At 40.4% G+C, this 22,037-nt stretch overlaps 1 protein-coding gene across 2 annotated transcripts in view; it reads right to left on the reverse strand.

The window, feature by feature from the left end:
- Positions 1-22,037, reverse strand: part of NOX4 (NADPH oxidase 4) — a 115,428-nt gene that overhangs the window by 77,276 nt on the left and 16,115 nt on the right. For both annotated transcript variants that reach the window (XM_075425179.1, XM_075425094.1), the window contains exons 5-11: positions 21,794-21,891; positions 20,096-20,123; positions 16,719-16,791; positions 12,232-12,312; positions 7,630-7,858; positions 5,380-5,544; positions 5,173-5,235 (exon numbers count right to left, since the gene is read on the reverse strand). In XM_075425179.1, the coding sequence (XP_075281294.1) occupies positions 5,173-5,235; positions 5,380-5,544; positions 7,630-7,858; positions 12,232-12,312; positions 16,719-16,791; positions 20,096-20,123; positions 21,794-21,891 (737 nt within the window). The remainder of the gene's footprint in view (positions 1-5,172; positions 5,236-5,379; positions 5,545-7,629; positions 7,859-12,231; positions 12,313-16,718; positions 16,792-20,095; positions 20,124-21,793; positions 21,892-22,037) is intronic.

The following is a 22,037-nucleotide window of genomic DNA, read 5'->3' on the forward strand; positions in this document are numbered from 1 at the left end:
GTAAGAAATGGAAGAGGACAGTCCCTTAAGACCCAACATTTTAGCTGTAAAAAATAATAAATTACTATTCCAAATAGCAGATCTATGTTGTTGCCATAAAAGTAATGAAGCCCTTCCATCAGCTGTTCAACATCAGCAAAGAGGATACTGCAAACTGACTCATTCAATCACCACAGCACCTGCTACGCTTTCCTCCCTAGCCACCACTGTAAAAGGTAGCAGTAAAGAAGCTTTGATGAAAGACTCAGTTCTCTACTGCACGTGCCATCAGGACTAATTTTCTTTTCTCCTCAGAGGTGGTACTTCTAGTTAAGAGATGGTACCCACTGAAGGAACAGTTCTGAACAGTTTGCACTGTTCCTTGCATGCACCACACAGGACCTTAAACTTTAAGCTATTTAGCTAGCAGTTTAAGTGAGCTCTGAACTCACACCACTATGGCAGAATAGCATCTTCTGTCTTTGTGCAACACAGATTCCAGTTCCAAGGGGAAACGAGGGCATGATAGCAGCTAGTGACAGCCAAAACTGTCACAAAGCTGAGATTACAGACTATTTGATCCTGCATTTCTAGATGTTTGTTGCAGAGCAGAAGTTTTCACCAAATCTCAGATGTCAGCCACCTCCAAATTTAGAAGCATTCACCTCTTGGTCTTGTCCTTATTTCAAGGTCTATCACAATCTAAGTTCCATACAAGGTGATGTAATTGTTTCCTACCTTCTTTTGCCACAAGCAAATCAACACAACTAAAACAACAGGGTTGCCAAGTTTTATGAGGTGCTAGGAGTAGACACCAGTCTTTTGGTAGCCAAGCTGAACTGCAGTTTGCAAGAGTTTGTGGCTTGCATTGACTCTGTAGTGGGTTCAGCAGAGACCACATGAAATGACCCAGCACATCTTCTGAAGCACTTAACATCTGCAAAACACAAGGCTATTTCCATGAGGCTTACTGCCAATCACTTCACGCCAATGCAAGAAATTCAAAAAAATGCCAGCTTCCACATCAATCACGAGAGAAAACTGGGATCTCTGAGTGCCTGAACTTCAGAGTGTACAAGTGACATTGCAAGCAGTTCAGCACTGGTGAGGCCACACCTCGGGTACTGTGTCCAGTTCTGGGCTCCTCACTACAAGAGAGACATAGACCTACTGAAGAGAGTTCAACAAAGGGCCACAAAGGTCTGGAGCATCTCTCCTATCAGGAAAGGCGGAGAGAGCTGGGTCTGTTCAGCCTGGAAAAGAGAAGACTTAAGAGGACCTTATCAATGTCTATAAATACCCGAAGGTAGGGTGCAAAGAGGATGGAGCCAGGCTCTTTTCAGTGGTGACCAGAGGCAGGACAAGAGGCAATGGGCTCAAACTGAAACACTAGAGGTTCCCTCTGAACATCAGGAAATGCTTTTTTTACTGTAAGGGCGACTGAACACTGGCACAGGTTGAACAGAGTAGTTATGAAGTTTCCATCCTTGGAGATATTCAAATGGACTTAGTCCTCGGCAACTAGGTCTAGGTGGGCCTGCTTGAGTAGGGATGTTGGAACAGATGACCTTCAGAGGTCCTTTCCAACCTCAGCCAGTGTGTGATTCTGTGTCAGGAAGACTTTGGTAGGAGCGCCAGGTCACAGGTTAGCAAAGAAGCCAGACTGGCAGCTCTAAGTTCAGAGTAACATGAGTTTTGCTTCTCCAAATTCCCACGTGCATTTTGCACCAGTTACTTCTGCTCATTCCTTCCATCAGCAGGGGCAAGAACGCTTTAAACTGACAAAAAAGAAAACAAAATAAACACTACTGCACGCACTTCTGAACAATGCCTACCTCTTGATGCTCACTTGGTTACGATTCAGAGCTCCGTCTGGCTCCGAGTGAAACACGTAGGAGCTTTGCCAGAGCGCAATAGGAGTGGGTTCAGGCCCTTTACACAGCCTTCCAGTGTTTTTCTCCACCCCAGAGTTATGTAAGACATTGAGCTAAACTGTAAATATTACACAACTTCAAAAAGGGAAGGGACTAGTAAAATCTCTGCATGACTCCATCACGCTGACTCACCCCTTCCTTTGCACTTTTGCTTACACTCCTTGCTTGGAGTACCACGATATGCCTGAACTGGTCACTTCTTGACTTTTAAGCACACTCCAGGCACAGTGAGATGTTTCGTCAGCTTACACAGGACATCATACAGAGCCTAAGGAGGACGACAGCGCTGGGAAGGCTGCAGCCTTCCCCCTGGCCCTGCTGCAGCCATCGCTGCCCTGCACTTCCAGCATCTGAAGCCCCATGTGCCCCTCATGCTGCTCCTGCCATGGCTTTGAGGTCCATGCTCCTACACCAGCCTAGAAGAATAGCCCAGGGATTATCGTCCTCCAACACAAGAAGCAGCAGTAATGTTCCAGCTGGCTTGGTACCTACAACTAGGTCAGATGGGAGCAGGAAATATACTGAGTAAAGCTATTGCCTACACACTCTATAAGCACAGTCCCATGTCTGGCATCACATTAAACAACAAGAAAAACCTTTCTAAGCAGGACAGCAGCCCAAAGCGTATTCTATGACCTAGAAAGACATGTGGAAATGACTGTCCCCTGCTTAGGCTGGGCAAAAAGATTGTCATAAACCTAGACATTTCGAATCCTCACTATGCTGTAAAACAGTCATTTACCCAATAACAGCATTTATCCAGCATAGTTGATATTCTACCAAAATACGTTTATGGCAATAAAAAAGAAGCTCAGTAACTCAGTGGTACCTTTATATCTTGTAATAGTTAAAACATGTATGCGACCTTGAAGGATATGCTGTCATACTGAAGGATATCACTCTAAGTTTACACTTTAAAGTGAAAAGCATTGAGCATGAACAGAAATTGCCTGGTCTAGTATTACACACTTAAAATATAATGCACAGTGCATGAGTGGAAATGGCTAGTTCTAATATTGCGTATTTAATATATGACTGTAAAAATTACACAAACTGTAATTTATTGACCACACATAGAATCATAGAATCATAGGTTGGAAAAGCCCTCTAAGATCATCAAGTCCAATCATCCACCCAACACCACCATTCCTACTAAACCATATCCCTAAGTGCCACATCTACACGTTTTTTTAAACACCTCCAGGGATGGTGACTCAACCACTTCCCTGGGCAGCCTATCTGCACATTATCTGAATATAAATAAGTTAGTTAAATTCACTAAGAAAAGTCAGACTCACAACAAGACATCTCTCTTCCGTAACGCCTAGATCTACAATTTTTCATGCAAAAATCATTTTTCATAACATGCATTACTATAGTATGCCATTTTAAATACTGGACTAAATCCTCAACTCCTGCAAAGAATTTGACATCCTGTTGAACTTCATTCTGTGATTTAACCCAGTAGGTCCATGTCGGCAGCCTCTTCTCCGATAAAAACTCTCATCATAACAAATTAGAGGTTTTGTCAGAGAAAAGATTACTGAATCAGGACTAATATCCTTTGATGACATTATTTCTGGAAACTGGAATCACACAATCCATTGTTTTAGTCGTGTTCTAATACAAGAAGCGTAAATCTTTATAACAGTCTCATAGTGTCCAAACTGTGCAATTACTGCTAATGATCAAATTATTACCGCTATTTTAATTTCCACTGAGATGGATGGTCAGAAATAAGGACATGACGTTTTGAGATTAATGTTTAAATAAGATATGCCCATTGGCATAGAACAGGTGTAATTTTATTAAATATAGCCATGCTAGAGCCAAACGAGCGTAAAGAGCAATCTGAGACTTATGCTAAGTTCTTTAAATTTATTTTCTGATCACTAAACTAATAAAAAATATAAATAAATACTGATTGAATCATTCTGCACAAAAAAAAAGCTACCATTCCATCAGTACTGCAATGCACATCCTTGTTCAGCATTGCATATCTAGTTATCTTCATGCACTGTACAGAGGAAAGCCTTAAAAATTGCCATCTGGAGTTAACAACAGACAAATAACATAGGTCTCTGCTTTCTATCAGTAAAATGAATAGCCAGAAAAACTTTGCAAAAATCAGGCTACGCAAGTGTCAATATTGCTTCACCAGGCTACACAAAGGCAGCTTCCTTTAAGTGAGATTCACTCCCAGATTTACAGCACAAAATTTATTTTGGGAGGAATTTAGTGTGGGTTGCCTTGTGACAGTACCTGCCTGCCAGCTTGGCATACAGATAAATAAATTAACAAAAACACCCACCCCACAAAACCAAAGAGCTGAGAGTGGACAGGACCTGGTTGTGCCCTCTGAATCTCAAGTACCATGAAAACCTCTCAGCTGTTCCACAGCACTAGGTACAGATCAGTGGGGATAAATTATCAGTTATCAGTCCAAAGAAAAGAATTAAATGTGAATTTATCTCCATGGTCTTCTTGAAGAATACCAGTTTCAGGTGATCCCAAATTATTCCACTTGGAAGGAAAAGGCTGTCACTAATATTACAGATTAGACTCTGCTTTTTGTAACAACATAGCCAATGTAGTACAGTGATTTTTCCTGTAGCATCTCCCAGGCCTCTGCACTGCTAGCTCCTGAAGAATTTCTGATACGTTTATATACAGTTTCACTTTATTCCATTCTGTCTCCGGGCAGTCCAGTTCCCATGCCAGATCAACTGAGCTGAGTAAGTAATCATCCCAATGTTGTATGATTTCACTGGTATATCACTTTAGTTCCTTGATACATCTCTTCATATAAAAAATAAAGCAGAAGACTATTTTAGAAACCTCTTCTTTATGCTCTCCTAACTGTGGAAAAGGCAGTTGCAGGAACGTCTTTTCATTGAATAGGAAAGATGACAAAAAAATTATTACAATTTGTGCTCATTTTTTGTTAAGGTCTACAAAAATGGCTGAAACCTCTTTCATGAAATAATGATCAAAATCACATGCGTTTTATTTATTATTGTTTTTCACTTATGGAAGACTTTGAAAAAAGTTCCCTTTATCATTTTCTCAACAGTGGAGAAAATTAAATATGTATTGAGTACTGTCATACATAATAATCATCCCATTTCATATTCATTGGTACCTCATAAATGAAACATAAGCTTTTCTGGAGGGAATTTTCACCTTGAAGGCAGTAAAGACCATTTGCTTACCAACTATAAACAAGAGGGAAAGTACAGAAAAAAATCATATTTCTTACCATTGTAAGGGTGAATGGATGGCTTTCCAGTGCAGACACTCTTGGACAGTTTAGAATAACATACTGAAACAAAATCAGCCAGAGAAAATGATAGAAAAGGTATGTTCAAAACAGTCAGTGAGGTGTTAGTACATACAAAGTGAAAGACATCCCTACAGACAATTCCACATGAACAGCAGTGATGTTTTTAGAGGCATATTAACTCACCTGACCAGGCCTTGCTTTAAAGTCGTCTTTCATCATCCTTACTTCAAGGACGTTGGAGGGATGGCTTATCACTGAAGTGATTGTGACTGGTTTACTGCTGCGGATGTAGCGGTACAGCCTTTCCACACAGTATAAGCACAGCGGTCCAGAAATCCAAAACCAGGTCTACGGGAGAACAAACGTATGTTACCTCAAGGACTTTTCATTTTACATTTTCTAATTTCAAAACTACTTGGGTGCTTGCAGGACCTCATTTCACTTCTACTGTGGAACAGTGTTTTGGTCACAAGGAACCTCACATCTCTCTACGTGCAGAAATTTAAGCACGTTATGGAGGCTTAATCAGTCTAACCGGCAGCATCATCCACAAGCACAAATGATTTTAATCATAAAACTCATCAGGAACAAAATGCTAATGACCTCATTTGCAAGCATGTTACTCTGGTTTTATTTAGTTAGACTGCAACTGGTTTCAGCAGTGAATGACACAGTACATACACTGTTTCAAAATCTAACAGATCAGAGTGCTATAAAACTGGTTAATCTTTACAGACAAACATTTTCTGGCTTGTAATGTTATTTGACCATTACCTTCTTCTAATAACCTCAGGTTCGACCAAAAAGTAAGAAAAAAGCAATTCTTGTGCTATAGAATTTATGCTTATATTAAGCTACTACAAAATCACAGACAAGGGAGAGAAATGGGCACTTCTGAATCACGATTAACTCTCCCCTATGGAAGATGTGTATGCTAGACAAATAATGTCCTGGAAATGCCCATTCGTCTGCACTGATTATACAGGGAGCCCTGGGTAACTACCTCAGATGGAGACATTTGCAGCTGCTCAGTTAAATCCCATCCTAGGAGTCAATTACTAACAGCTTATGGCAGAGCTAACTACTAATTCCACATCTGCTCAGTCATTCAAGCCATGGCACTGATGTGCCCTCCACCCCCCTCCAACTTCACAATTTTTGTAGTTACACATCAGCATCTCTTGCAACTAGCAGAGTTTTTCTGGTTTGGTTTGGGTTTCTTTTCCCCTCAAGCACCTCTGGCCTTAAAAACTTCAGCAGCTCACAAGACCTAAGGCTTTTTTTTTTTTTTCAGACTTGGTATCACTAAGTGCATAAAATACTTCCAGATCGAAAAAAAGTCCTAAAATAAAGTTACGAGCTGCCAGGAGAACAGCAAGCGGCCATTTCTTTCCATGGCTCTTCTTTTCCCATAAATGGCTCTAAAGTAGACATCTTAAACCCCAAAGAGGACTGTTCGATGTCCTGTAGGTCATACAGAGCCAGGTATACATTGATGCTTGTAATTCAGGAGTATTACCACAACAAAATACAAATCCAGAGAAGTTTGTTGGAGAACTTCAGTGTAGGATTGACTGTTTCTTATTACGATTACATGCTCCATAGCAAAATGGGTTCCCATGGCAGCTATGAAGGGACATATGTATTCTACAGAAAACAATTCAAATAAAAAGAAGAAACGCCCGTGAGGTCTGTTCTGGGACCACCTTGAATGGTGGGCCTTGGGCTTGCAAACTCCGTATTCCCAAACTTCCTCATGCTACTTGCCAATACAGCCCAGCTCATCTTTTCTCAAAAGAAAAGAGAAAATTTGGATGAAGAATAAGCTGCCGCCATGAAACATAAAGAAACAAAAGGAAAACAGAAAACACAGAAAGAAAAGGCTTTTCTGTCCCCTCTGTCATCATACTCATTTATCCATGCCACACATAAAACAAGCCTGTCTGCAAACAACAGGCTGTACAAAGCCAAACCACAACCAACTGCAACCCAGAAATGGGTATTAGGACTTGTATCTGCATGGTAAAAAAGAGAACAAATGGAGTTTGATTATTTCAATTAACTGCTGCTGCACAATGCTTACAAAGGGACCTTATGAATATGTTACATAAATGTTTGCTCTGAAGTGCTACACTGTAATTTAAAGTCACATTTATAGCAAGACAAATACATCTCTTATCGTGTCATGCAAAAAAGAACATTACAGCCAATCTCTTGACATTTTTCCACCCTATTCTATGCACCACATTGTAATGCAGTTCAAGGTTTAATACAGATTGTTTCTTCCCCACCAAATCTTTGAATGCCTGAAAAGGTTTTAATAATATTTTCCATTATTAAAACATCTGGTCTGGAAAAGCAATAATTAGTGGTTATGGCTGACGGAAAGACTTGGCATGGCTTGTAATACCTGAAACGCCGGATCATACAGACCTCTGGGAAGTGTGACTGGAACTTGGGTTCCTCGGAACAAATTCTCATAAAGTTATTTTGTACAAAGGGTTCTGGTACTGATAAGTCCTCTGGGAAGGGCCCAGTAGTATAGTCAGGAAACAGCTCTTCAAAAGCCTTTGGCACCGTCATGTTCTCTCGGAGTGTTTTGTTAGGATTAAAGCAACCAGGAGGGTGTTCCTCTAAGTTGGTCTGGTACTTGAGCACTCCCCTATAGGAAAATAAAAATAGCAAAGACACTGAAGTAACAGTTAAAACCAAGCAACTTATCTTCATTCGGAGAGGTTTTAGAAAGCAGTCACAAGGCTCATCTTCTGTAAGAATTTTTATTCCGTTTGCTTTCAGGACTTCCAGTGAGATTGAAGTTTTGAAACAACAGAGCATTCTGTCACTAGAAGCAAGGTTTAGCTTTTCCAACTCACTTGGCACTCCCCCACGGAACAGCCTCAAGCTTAATGCTGCTTGAAAGGGGGAGATATTGTGGGAGCCTTGAAAAAACACTAAATAATCACATTTCCAGTTCATTCACACCCAGGCTGTTTTCACTCATCCTCCCTACAGTCATTTTTTAAGGCAATCTGTAGCAGAAGTGGTCTCAGTTGCCAAATCACAAACTGCAGGAATGTTCCTGCTACTTGGTGTTCATCAGGTTTGCACACAACAGTATAATTTGCTCTGTTGAATATCATCTTGTCAAATAGATAGAAAGAAAAAAGAAAGCCCTGCATGATAGCCAAGGAACCTTTCTTGCAAACTATTTGTGGGGTCTATGCTGGTTTTTCAAGCTAAACTTAAATGTATAGTAAAATGAAGTAAGAACTTTGCAGCTGCAGCTAGAAACTGTTAAGAAAGAAGTGGAAACCTGAGACACTCTGGGATATCTCAACACATGAATGAATCACTGAAAACGGGGAAGAACCGATAACAGTAGTAAAAAAATTCCTCTGAAATACTACTTGCCTTCAAATCTGGATTTGACAACAGTAAAACCCAAAGAAGAATATTTAAAAAAAAAAAAAAAGGGCTAAATGACAGTCGTATAGGATGGTGCTGGGTGGGAAATAAGGCACGCTGACACAATGTCTGGTGAGACGGGCCCTCTGAGCGCTAGGCCATGTGCTGAAAGCTCATCTCAAGTATATCATCAAACATAAGGACATATGCTTCCCCCTCCTCTCCCCACTGTACACGCACAGCAGCAGCAGTGACACAGTTTAATCCACAAGAATTAAGGGAAATAGGGTATCTGCAATATTCTCAACCTAAATAGGTTCCAACAGGCTACTGGCAATCTTCCCTACTGAAATGCAGTCCTGACAGCTAGTAACAAGCTTCCCGCATGGTCCGGTGAATAATGTATAGCTTGGAAGTTAAACTTGTTCACTCAAAACTCCACCTCCGACCCTGGGAGAATCACTTGGGAAGCATCCATCTGCCTGCACCCGTGCTTCTGTCTGTCTTTATTGCCCAATCGTGCCTATTGCTTGCATCTGGCATCACTGCCGGTCATCGCATTTTTGCAAAGTGACAGATACCCCAAGCATTGTGCTAGTTCCCTGCTCCATAAATATTACGGTGCCTCACGGATTTAGCTGGAAGTCACAGCACATGCGATATGTTTTCAATCAACCTTGTGTGCATGCCTGCCAGCTGCTCTCACAGCTTCTCTGTTCTCAGAACATCCCAAAAGAGGATTCGAAGGTTTCCTTGAGACATGAATAGCTGAACTGCAAACACGAGCATCCTCTCCAGTGATCTCTAGTTTGCTTAAACTATTACAAACATGCTAACTGAGTGGCAAACTGGGATGACAAAGCTGCCTGTTAACAGCAGCTGCAATGACTCCCATTTCTGAAGCTGACAAGCAAAAGCAAGTTGCCTTACACACCCAAGATCAGTTCCCAGAAAGGCTGAGTTCTGCACAACTCGTAAGGACCCTAAGATATATCCTCACATATTTATTTGGTACAACAGTTGAATACATAAAAATCGACATGTGGATGTCAGTAAGTAGGAGACAGACATCTTTAGCAAAGCAAAATGGGAGAGACAAAACGGGCAAGTCGTATGAAAGTGTCCTGCTGGCTGAGCAACACAGCATGCAGTCTACTCGCGTGGGCATACATCGACCTCTGCTCCAATTTTCCACCCTCAAAACAGAGACAACATTCATTTCTGGCTAGAGTTGGAAAATGCATATCACTATTTCTTGAGAATTTTACAGTGGTAAGCTAGAGGTCAATGGTTCTCAATGTTTTTATAGGGAACTACACTACTCTTATCCATCTTCTTCCGCTCAGCTCAAGGTGAGTTGCTTGAGGGGTCTCCTAAAGGTCAATGTGTGGATGGAATCTTAAGAATTTTCAGCCTTCGGAAGATAAATCCTTAGATAACTCTTGCGACTCTTCTTCTAAGCTCCTATGAACCAGCACAACCCACTTAACTCCACTGTAACACAAAATTTGGATCAGCTGACGATCAAGCTCCAAATGTTTCATGTGTTTTATAGCTCCTTATATTGGTACTAGTAGTATCAAGCTTCCATTTTTAAATAAACTATTTTTTATTGTTGATATTACTGGCTTAAAATATAAATAAATCAATGTAGATATGCACCAAGCCTTAAGCCACTATTTGAAAGTCAGGTTGCAAGAGGTACAGGGGCAAAGAAAGTCTTTAAGGATAGTTCCCTGAAAGATTCTCCTCTCCCTTAGGGTAAGGATGAAAGAACAAACCAATAACACGACCGGTGAATCATGTCACTTTGTATACTCCTGAGAAGTGCTTGGCTACCCTGAAGAAGAGGATACTGTAAGAACATACTTATAATAGTACGAAACAAAACAAGAATCTAGGAATACTGCGGAAATACTCAAAAGGAGAGACTCCCAATCCTGCCTGCACAGTTCAGCCACAGGAGATGCCTTGTAGAGTAACTGGCCACGTGTCTGCAAATCTCTAAGACATGCCAGGAGTCATTTGGGCATCTAAGTGTGGGTGTCTAAGCTTCCTTTATTGTCAGAAGAGATCTTCCAATCAATATCACCAATGGAGCCCAGTAATCAATCCAGCTCACCTGAATGCAGATCTTTGTAGCAGCAGGTTAGCTAAAGTATTCTCGAGGCTCCATTTACTGTATTTATTAGAACCCATTAGACTATAATGGGAGACAGACACTTAGAAAATATGTAGAGGCCTACATTTAGGCGTCTTAAACTTGAACTGACTCCCTCTCCATGACTCATTCTTCTCCCACTTTTAACCGACACTCAGTTTTTTTCAGATTCGCACTGAAAGGCTTTCCAATTCAACATTAAGGAGGCTGTGTACAAGAAGACGTCTGTTTAACGCTTGGTGTATTCCTACAGCCCCGGTTTGCAAACTACTCCAACTAGACTTCTTTCTTCATGAAGAAGCAACATGGTTAGGAAGACAATGGGCAATGGATAATACAGTGAAGGAGATGAATTAAACTGGACATGAAAAATACTCTGAAGAAACCCATCGGAACAGATTGCCTAGGGAGGTTAGAGGATCTCAGGCACCAGACTTTTTCAAGAAGTTAGACAAACACCTGTCAAGAATAATTTAGCAAAAGTTCATCCTGTCCCAGATGGGGAGAACAGGTTAGATCTATCTTCCCCAGCTATGAACAAGAGCTGTGCCACAGGAGAAAAAAAAAAAAAAAAAGAAAACCCCAGAGAGAACTGGAATTGTGTCCAGGAGTTTCAATTGTTTTGAACGTACTTCAATTCACCAGACCTCAAGCTGCATTTGTTTTGTTCAACAGCGTATTCCTACCATGATCTTGCTATGCCTAATTACCTTTCACTGTTTACTTTAAGCAGTGGTGCTCAGTGTCGCGCAGACATTCCAGCACCCGGTGTTTCAGTAGACGTCTGATGACATGCAGCAATAAACCTCATTCAAATACACCTTCCCTATACCAATCTCTGCACCCACACTCACAAAGGAAACTTCGGGGACATTAGTGGACCAGATTTTCACACAGCATAACTTGTGGAAGCTGCTTTACCTTGCAGTAGAGCTGGGCTTGTTTATGCCAGATACAGATCTGACCACCAGCTTCATGGCATATGGACACTCATCTCATGTTTGTGAAAACAAGAAGAAAAACTAGTAAATTTTGTATCACAGCAATGAGAAAGAGATAATTAGAGAGAAGCCATTCCTTCCCTCTCCTTAGGAGTCAATATGGAAGGTAGAGAGGAAAGAGAAAGGGATGAGCAACTTTACTTCACATCCTGCTCTCAGCAGCCAGGTAAGCAGGGGCAGAAAAGAAACAATAATGTTTTCTTGATTTCCCACTAGAAACTGGTAAAATGGACAAGGACTAAACTTGAAAGTGAAGAAGTCTGTGCTGGCTGGCTGTACTAACACACAATTCTCCAAGCTACAGTCTGAACATTATTTAAATAATAACCCACTGAAAACTGAAGAGCTTAGCACCTTATCAAGAAGTTGGTCCCCCGTGCACAAGCAAGCTCGGGAAAGGCAGCAATCAAGGGAACTGCTCTTTCCGGTTGTGCTTCAGGAAAAGGGACAGTGTTTAAATTTACTTACCCAGAAACATGCAGCATCAGCAGCATATAGAAGACAAAGAAAAGGTTGTGTGTGTACCAGAAGATGTCATAGTTTGAAACCCTGAAAAGAATAAACCATGGTTCAATGCTGTTTCATTTAGATGGAATCACTGCTAATTAAAAGCAGATCTGTGCACACAGGACATCGTTATACACCACGTAGTCATGTAGAACAGTCAAAGCCCAGTATGTATTCCTACAGGCACACTGTATTTGCACGCAATTAAGTGCTGAGAAGAACGGGTGTCTGGCACGGAAGTAAAAAGCTCAGAAAGAGAGATGAAGGACATAGAAATACAGAACCAACTGAAGAACTCTTCCTATATTAGGAGACTTCACTGCTTCCATAGGTTCTACTTAGTGCCTACCAGACCTTTATAGCTAGAATAGCTCTTCAGTTACCAGGCTCAAAACTCAATCTCTTTACAGTGAGCGCCTCCTTGCATTCTCCCTGCCCTGACACAGGACTGCAACGTTTAACATGTCACTACCAGTACAACATACAAACAGGTAGTGTAGACAGCAGCAGAGGGGCTGGCAGGCAAGGCAAAAGAATCTTGTGAGGGTATGCAGTGCGAGGAGATACCAGAGGAAAGGGAACCAGAGCGAGGACACAACAAGAGGACAGGTAGGAGAATTTTCAGGGCACGAGGCCAGACACGGTGGGGCTCTAGGACTGATGGCCTTGGGAGGAACAAGAAGAACATCAACACCGTGAGGATCAGGAGAGGGGAAAGAGAACTTCCTTTCATCAGTAATTTGTTAGGTAATATAAAAAGAACCAAGATCAAAGAAAATACCCATCCGGAACCATTTTCTGTTTAGTCTGTTTGTTTTTTCTTGAGTACAATAGTCACCAAACAACAACAACAACCAAATGGTTAAGAAAATACTCTACTTCATAGCACACAAACACACCTCTCACACTACACGGCATGGTAGGAGAGTCCCTTCCAACACCAAAAAAACTACCCCAATTCATAAGCCAAAACAATTATTAACTAAAACCCATCCTTAGCTCTGAGAACATAGTTTAAGGAGCTGTTCCTCCAACATAGCTAACTTTTTCCAGAATTTTTTCCCCTCCTACAGCCTTTTACATAAACAACTAACTACCTTCGTTTCAATACGTCTGAAATGTACACTGCATTTGTTTCTGTCAATACAGGAATTAGTTGTTTTCTTTCTCAAGACAGAAAAAATAATTCTGATATTCTGAGGGCCACTAAAATAAAACCCAAGCAAGGGCAGTTCTAAGGAGCCCAGCAACAGCAACGGGCTCTGAACACCCTCCCTTCACCCTGCCATCCTTCCCCCACCCAGCACCACGCTGACACTTTTTCCTCCCCGAGGCTGCTCAAACTATTTCTAACTACCCACACCCTGGTAGGCATTGCCATGCAGTCACTCAGCAGTATCTGCAAGGAGCTGTGGGAGTGAACATCAGTGAGATGAAAGTAAAGGATGATGGTGGGGGGAGCAAAAGCACTATGAGAATGCACTTGTTCAGAATGCACCAATTTTTCAAAATTTCAGCGATGGAAAGTCAATCCCAGCTTCTGACGTGTTGTTTTCAACAGCTAATTATTATTACGGATTAAAATTACTGTATACTTCTTGTCTGAATATGTCTAAATGTCAGCTTCCAGCCAATTGAGCATTTTATTCTGCTTTCAGCATTCCTACAGATACCTTTACTAAAAAATCCTGCTTCCTCACATGTTTCAAGCTCCCCTAAATGTAATCAAGTCTTCCCAACTTCACCTCCTTAAATTAAAGGGATGGAGATCCTTGAACCTCTTACCAGGAAGCATATTTTCCAGTATATTAATAATTATATATTTCTTACTTGTATCCTTCTTAAACTGTGTGTCCTACAGATACACACAGCATTCTAATGCACTCAATATTATCATCCTACTGCTACATATATATTTATACAGTTCTTCAGAACATTTATTACTTTCTTTACCTTCTTCTTAGGGCTTAAAATAGACATTCTTCACAGAATGAATGCATTTCTAAGGAACTCTAAGTCCTGAAAATTTGAGATCAAGTCGAATATTTAATTTTAATTTTGGCTAACCTACTTCAGAATTTTGCAGGTGAAGACCTATAAGAGTTAATTTACTGAGGAATGTAAGGGGAGATTGCCATGCTTGAAAGGGACACGGTAAGCAGCATAGTTTTGGAAAAATATTTTTAACCCTGTTACAGCTAGTTTTGAGAAGGAAGATATATGTGGTAGTTAGAAGATGAAACCGAAGACTTGAATATTTGGTTACAAAAAGAGATGGCACTGGAGCAGCTTGTATTTTAATGTTCCTTTAAATATATGATTTCCAAAGTCACTAGTAATTGTGTTCAACAGAAATACTCTTGAACAACATTCATCTGAAAGTTAGCAGAAATGTCAACATTTATTCACAAGATTTATTGTCTTTTCTAATTACATCATAATCCTTCCAACAAACAACTACTGAACAAAAAATATTGGTCTAATTCTCAGGTATGACATGGCAAAAATTTAGAAAATTTTTCAAAGAATACTCACTGCCCCCTTTTAAAACATTAGCAGCTAATTCAATCCTCGTAATACTTCTTCACACACTTTACTGAACGAGTAGAGGCATGAAAATAGCAGGATAATCACACACAGAACATTTTCAGGAAGAACTTACAAAGGAAGAAATGATTAAGCCAGTCAGTGTGCAAGAGCGGATTAGGGCTGAAATCCAAGACAGTATAACGGTCTCTGAATTACTTTTAAAAAAGCCCGGTTTCTGATAAGCAGTGAACATTTACAGTTAATTTTCCTAAGACTATAGCATGAGCCTAGCCATCCCAAGGCACGTGAGAATCCACAGGGAAAGAGACTGACAAGGGACAGACAAATGCACACAGAAGCTTCTTTGCTTAGGAAAACACACTATAAAGACAAGCTTGAGCCATATGCCTGAGGGAGAAGCCAGGATAAAATTCATAAATAAGAAATATTGCTAGAGTAACAGGAGATGCAGATGATCTCTTAGGGGCTTTGATTCTGCTGGCCAGATTGCAGAAAGGCGGGAAAGCACTTGCACTTACAGTAAACAAAGAAGGAAATAACAAGCACGTAACTTCGAAAGATGAAAACTTTGTTGCATGAACTGCAAAACAGTTATTTCCAAAAATATGTTTGCAACTGCACGTATTTTCCTAAGTTCCCCTGTCATTAATAAATGCTGCTCTTTTTTTCTAATTTATCATGGCCTTGGAGAAAACAAGACTTTGTTCTGGCTCAATGCTGCACAGTAAAGTAGTTGTTTCAATTTTCCATCTTCCCAAAACTGGCTTTCTTTTGCAAGCGGAGCCGCCTGTGTGGGCTATGTGCTGTGCAGCCACGTCTGGCATCTTGGGCAGCGTCTTACCCTGTACTTCTATAGCCTACAGTGCCTCACAAAGGTCTCAACCCTGGAATTATCTTTGTCTACAAAAAGGGCATCAGTATTTGCTGAACTACTTTCTTGAATCAGCGCCTAATAACATCGCTGCTCAGGAGAGACAGATTAGTTCAAAGTTCAAAACCTCGTATCTAGCTCACATCAGGGGAGCGCTATTAATGTTTGAAGATACGGAATTAAAATATCCTGCTGCGTTTGCTGAATTGAGATGATGTATTTATGTAATCAGTCTTTGAATTCACCAGAGACTGCTATAAAAATGAAGGGTTTTTTATATGTTTCAGTTGCAGAATCCAAGCCTCAAAAAGGCTGCAACACTTGGCTAGATCCTCCAAGGTACCGCTCACTCCAATGTACTACAATTTGTGTTCAATAACGCTGGTGCAGAATGTGAACCTGTTGGAGGACCAAACCTCTAGAAATCCCAGTAGCTACTCTGAGCCAATATTGCATTCTGTTTCAAAATTATAACTGATATTTGAAAGAATACATCTGACAACCAGAAGCAGAGCTTTAAAAAAGCAACATTCTACTCAAGCAGCACAGTTCTGTTTTGGTTTGCTTCATCACTGTTTTTTTGTTGTTATTTTTTTACAGTGTGTTGTTACAATTAATTGGTGAAAATAATGAAGATAGATACCATCTTATTTTACTTCCAGTGGACTTTATTTGTGCATTGGACAGAACTTTCCATATGCTTAGTTTACTGTCTCCCTGTACAAACAGGAAAAAAGAACTATTTGAATTTTTAAAGGTCTAGATTTTTAAATGAGCACATTCCTCATTTTTCTCTGAAGGCAATTTAATGAGGTTTTGTAATTTTTTGAATACAAAATTCACTGCTGTAATTTACCTGCAAGCCAGAAGAAAAAAGAAAAAAGTAGGGCAAGAAAACTGGTATTTTTAACACTTATTTAAATACTTCTTGCCTCATATTGCGTTTACTTTTCATTCCCTCTAATCAGTATGGGACTATGATTATTGAAATGACATTTTTCAGTATAATGATCAGATTAGGTCTTACCTGATGGCATATGTAGAACCTGTACACATCAGGAATAATACTAATACCATAATGACTCCCGTCAGACCTGGAACTAAAACAGACATCAGACAACTTACACGTGAACTGCGAAGAGGCATACTTGTCTCCTATGACCTTTTAAGAAAGTGGAAGTTATCAGACATACAATTCACGATTCAATTAAACTCTTGCATGAAGACAAATCCTATCAAATTAGGTAGGAAAGAAGAGCTGTTGTGTGATTTCCCACCTTCCCAGAGAAAAGTGCCCATTTTCCTTGCATTTCACTGCGCATTACTAGTTTCCTATTAGTCTTTGCTACTGTAATCTTCTGCTCATGACATTTGCCTCTAAGCGGGTAACCACGAACAAATCCTGTCTCTTTGTTTATTTGTAAGACTGACTGCACAAGTTTGTATATATTTTTTATTCCAAACCCGAAACTCTGTTGAACATTACAATTAAACACTTGGTCAGGGGCAGAATTTCAAGCAAATCAATTTCTACACAAGCTGTCACTACAATTGTTTGCCAACCCATTTCATCCTGGAATGAGAAAGAGCCTGAAATTACCCTCCATGGCACTGTATCATGCTTGAAATTGTTGCCTGTAGAGCAAGGTCTGTGAGAGTGATCTACAGCCAGCATTTGAGAAGGAAAGGTTAAAAACATTAAGGATGGACTCATCTGCTCCAATGCAGGCTCGTATCAGAACTAGTCTATCCCCAGCTCTTTTTTAATTCAAAAGAGAGAAACAAGAATTTCTGCAGCATGATTCATCTCATCTTAGACTCCTGCCCATGAAGTACAGTAAATTAGAAAAATCCCAACCAAAGTTACCAGTTTTTCTGAACATCTTTTCTTCAAAACTGCCATCCTAGGAATTAAGAATCTGAATTAAGAACCTAAAATCCAGGAATCATTACATCAAAACTTTTTCATTCTCAAAGAATGATAGTTTTTAAGCACAGTCTCGTCACCCTAAGAGCCACGTATTTGTGTTTAAACAAAGTCAGTCAGGCCAATCACCAAGCACAAAGCTAAATAAGTGCTGGTTTAGTACCAGACTATAAGCATCTCAACCAGCTTTCATGCATTTTGTAAATGGCAAAACCACAGATCTTAATGGTCCAGGGTCTTTTACACAATCAAATCCTAATGATAGCGAGCTAATTTTTTGAATAATTGATTGTCATTTTATTGTGTCTTTAGCAATAGACAATTTCATATCTTATCCTTTTATAAACTTCTCAATAGCCACTTGTTGAAAAGTTTGATATCCAAAATCTGATACATCCCAAATCACTCCTCGGTTTCACAATCTGTAGGAAAAATCCTGGTCCTACAATCAATGGATGCTTTGTCACGGACTGCATAAGAAACATAAATTCACCCCTTCTTGGAAGGTTACAATTAAAAGCAGTTGCAATAAAAACTGTGTATTATTTTCCACTGCCTCCTTCTTCATTTCTTCTTTCTTAATCTAATTTGATATGTAGTATGCAATCAATCTCCCCTCTGACACAAATACTTCCAATCCAATTGCAGTACAGCACTTGATCCAGCTTCCTACATTGTCACTCCAGCCACAGGTCACCTTTTATATCCAGTTCTTCAATCATCTTCTCCATCAAACTGCAGACATGTAATCACTTACAATCTTGCCCCAATTCATCAGTGCATTTTTAGTGTTTCCTCTCCTCCCTGTCTTTCTTTTCCTCCACTAACTATAATCTTGAATACTTGTTTCCTCCCACAGTTAGCCTCACACCCTTATACAAGGATGTTCTTTCCTGGACTGATCTAAAAAGCTGTCACACTATAAATCCTTCCAACTCCTTATTTGTTCTTTTCACTGCGTTAAAAAAAATAAAAAATAAAAGAAAAATCAGACAACAAATCTAGTTCTGCACTGTTTGGGAAGAGACCATTTTTTTACATATTTGTACAGCTCCCATTGCAGCAAAATCTTGGTCCCTGTCTGGGCACTCCGAGAGCACAAATAATAAATGTTCACTACCCATTGTTAGGATAGGGAGTGATCTGAGCAATTTTAAATTTAAAACGATTTGAAATCACTGCTCTTTGCAACAGTGTGTTCAAACTTTTGAAAATGCAGTATTTTACTGGCTACCAGAGGGTAAAAGAAGTTCCACCTTGCAGGTCCTCTGCTCAACTACAGAGGTCTCACAGAATCACAGAATCATGCAATAGTTTGGGTTGGAAGGGACCTTAAGGATCATCTTGTTCCAAACTCCCACCACGAGCAGGAACACCTTCCACTAGACCAGGTTGCTCAAAGCCCCATCCAGCCTGGCTTTGAACATGGCTAGGGAGGAGGCATCAACAACTTCTCTGGGTAACCTGTGCCAGTGTCCGCAGAAGCTGTGACAGTATTTGGTGTGGCCTCTACACTCATTCTTCTCACCAAGTCCTTCTCCTTTATCCCAGACACTGAATATAATACCAGCTGTTTGCGCTGATTCTCCCTCCCCATTTTTAACTCGCTCCTCTGTGAGTTACCTTCTTTCAAGCCTCCACCACTGATTCACTACCACACCAGTCACCCAACCTATTTCCAGCTAGCAGTTAACATGTATCTCAATTTTTATCATTTCACCTTCTCACTTCCTCTACTCTCAACTGATCTAAACCTTGCTTGGGGTTTTTGGAAAGCACTTTCCCAGAGGCTTCTGATTCTAGTAAACGTACTGGGATTGACAGGTCTAGAACCACATTTATTGCTGTCCAGACTGATTTCTTTGGACCTTGCCCTAGATGCCACCAAGTTGGGATTTTTGCGTTTGATCTAAATAATAGTGAAAGAGAGTTGATATCAGAAAGGACCTTTAACTGCTCGTGAAGCACTACAACTTGGGCACGTGCCTACTCCTCTATACCCAAGCATTGCTCCCTCCTGCACCAAAACCATCTTTGCTTATTTATTCTTTATGAGTGCTGCAGTCTGATTCCCGTGTATCAGTTTAGATGGCTCTGAAGTCAGCGCAACCCTTAAATAAACCAGCGGAGGCCAGAGGACCACTTTTTTTGTTGTATTTCTTTTTCTAGCAAATGGGTCATTTAGGAATTTGGCTTTAATATTACATAGAATCTCTGTTTGAAACTGATGGTTTTCCACTGACTCAGCTGTACAACAACTGCTTTGAAGATGCTGCTCATCCTACTACAGGGCTTACGTCACTCCTCCCTCCTGACTACTGGATAAGCAAATCCAGGTTATATTAACACAAATAACACATCTCAACCTAGCTGAGATACAATAAATGGACCACATGAATGCAGGACCAAAATGTTTTGTCTGGAGAGCGATGATGAGAAGCAGCAAACTTTCTCATTTGGTTTTGCAATGGACTTACCGGAAGCAAAAAGCAGTTTCCTCGGGTCCTGAAAAACAGAGATACATATATGATTTTATATCCATATGTATAACACAACAATAATAAGTAGCTCATAAAGTTCATGTGCTCAATGGCATAAGCAATCCCTAAATCTGGAAGCAAGAATGGATTTAGTATTTGGTAGCACTTTACACCGACTGCAAATCAACACAAACTAAAACTTCAGCCTTTGCTGTCTCGCCGTGAAGATATTTCTGATTTGTTATGAAAAAGTAGGATCCAGATAATTTTACAAATAATTATTTTTTGAAAGGCTAACTTTACTCAGTTACCTTATACCTTTGGGAGGACAGAGGGGAGAAGAAGAGAGAGAGATTTTGAATTTAAATGAAAGACCAGCAGCGAGCATTTTAGTGCCAGTTACATCACCAAGAGATTTGCAGTGCAGACAAGTTTAAGTGGAATTCAAGCACAAAGGTTCAAGAGCCACTAGAGTTCTTAAAATCTGTGAGGTTTTGATCCTAGAGCTACTAAAAACTTGTTATTATCTCTGTTTTCTCTTGCAAAATTCCTAAGGCTGCCACGCACACCCTGGCACATTCTTGCTTGAGGCAAGCTCCTGCTAAGGCTCCTGACAAGGCTGTCTACCAGACCACTCCTAACACATGCAGACACTTGAGTTGAATCCAGAACCTCAGCACAATAGTTGGTGTTGGCATGTCTGTCTGCCATAGAATAGCTCGGTGATTAGATCATTCACCCAGGGAGTGGAAGACCTCGGTTGTTGGTCGTTATGAGCCTAGGCTGAGTCAAGCTCTCCTTTTCCAGGAAAGGATGCAGCTGGGATAGGGTCATTCTAAATCTTTCCTAATGAAACTGGTAGAAAAGAAATGCATACTTGAGACTAAAATGAACATAAACAAGAGAGAAATTGATTGTAGCCCAAAGAAGAAAGAGTCCTGGACTCTGGTCTTACTCCTAAAATCTGCAAACAACCCTCCAGCGCCAAACGCACAAGCAGGTACCTGCAGAAGGGACTAGGATTGTGGTATGCCTTCAGATCTGCACCACAACCAGAGAAGCCATGCAAACAAAGTATTTCGTAAGTTGCAATCAGCTTCCAGCCCAGTTCATGCAGGTAACTAATTCTACTCTCAGCATATATACTACAGTTTCAACTGCAGTTCAAAAATCTCTCTATCCTCAAATCCCCAGTCTATGTCATATAGCCCTATATTCCAAATATTGCAAATACAGAATGTATGTTCCCAAAACCGCAGCAGAATTGTCTCAGTCAGGCCTATCCAAGGAACAGAGAGCAGCAGCAGCAGAGTAGAACAGAGTATTTCAGTCGGAAGTGACCTACAACAATCATCTAGTCCAACTGCCTGACCAATTCAGGGCTGACCAAAAGTTAAAGGATGTTGTAGAGAAGGAGAACAGGGCACAAGGTGAAAGGACGTGATGACAGCATTCTCCACCCCACAGTCCAATAGGTCTGAATCCTGCTGGCTTAAACAAAGTGCTCAATACATGCCTTGTCCAGAGAAAGAAATAAAATCCACAGCAATCCACATGATGGTGAGCTTTCAATGCACAAAACCAGCAGCACTGTATAGACCACACAATGAATCACACAATGGAATTGGATATACGAATAATCATATATTTAAATTATATACTTAAAAGCAAAATATAAAAGGAGAGTTGGCTCACCTCACCACGATAGTTTGCTGCATTTATTGACAGAAAGTCTTCGTTGTAGTTCTCAGAGAAGTTAAGAGCATTCACCAGATGAGCAGCAACATGTAAGACTAAAGAAAACAGAGTAAAGCTGAGATCCGTAAACAAGAGGCAGATGTTCCCCTGAAGTAAAGTGGCTACTCAGATGCCAAACCATAATCACATCACCTGCACAAGAGACATCAGGGACTAAGGAATTATTTTTCTAAAGTAAATC

Source organism: Opisthocomus hoazin, chromosome 1, assembly GCF_030867145.1.
Source record: "Opisthocomus hoazin isolate bOpiHoa1 chromosome 1, bOpiHoa1.hap1, whole genome shotgun sequence".
NCBI lineage: Eukaryota > Metazoa > Chordata > Aves > Opisthocomiformes > Opisthocomidae > Opisthocomus > Opisthocomus hoazin.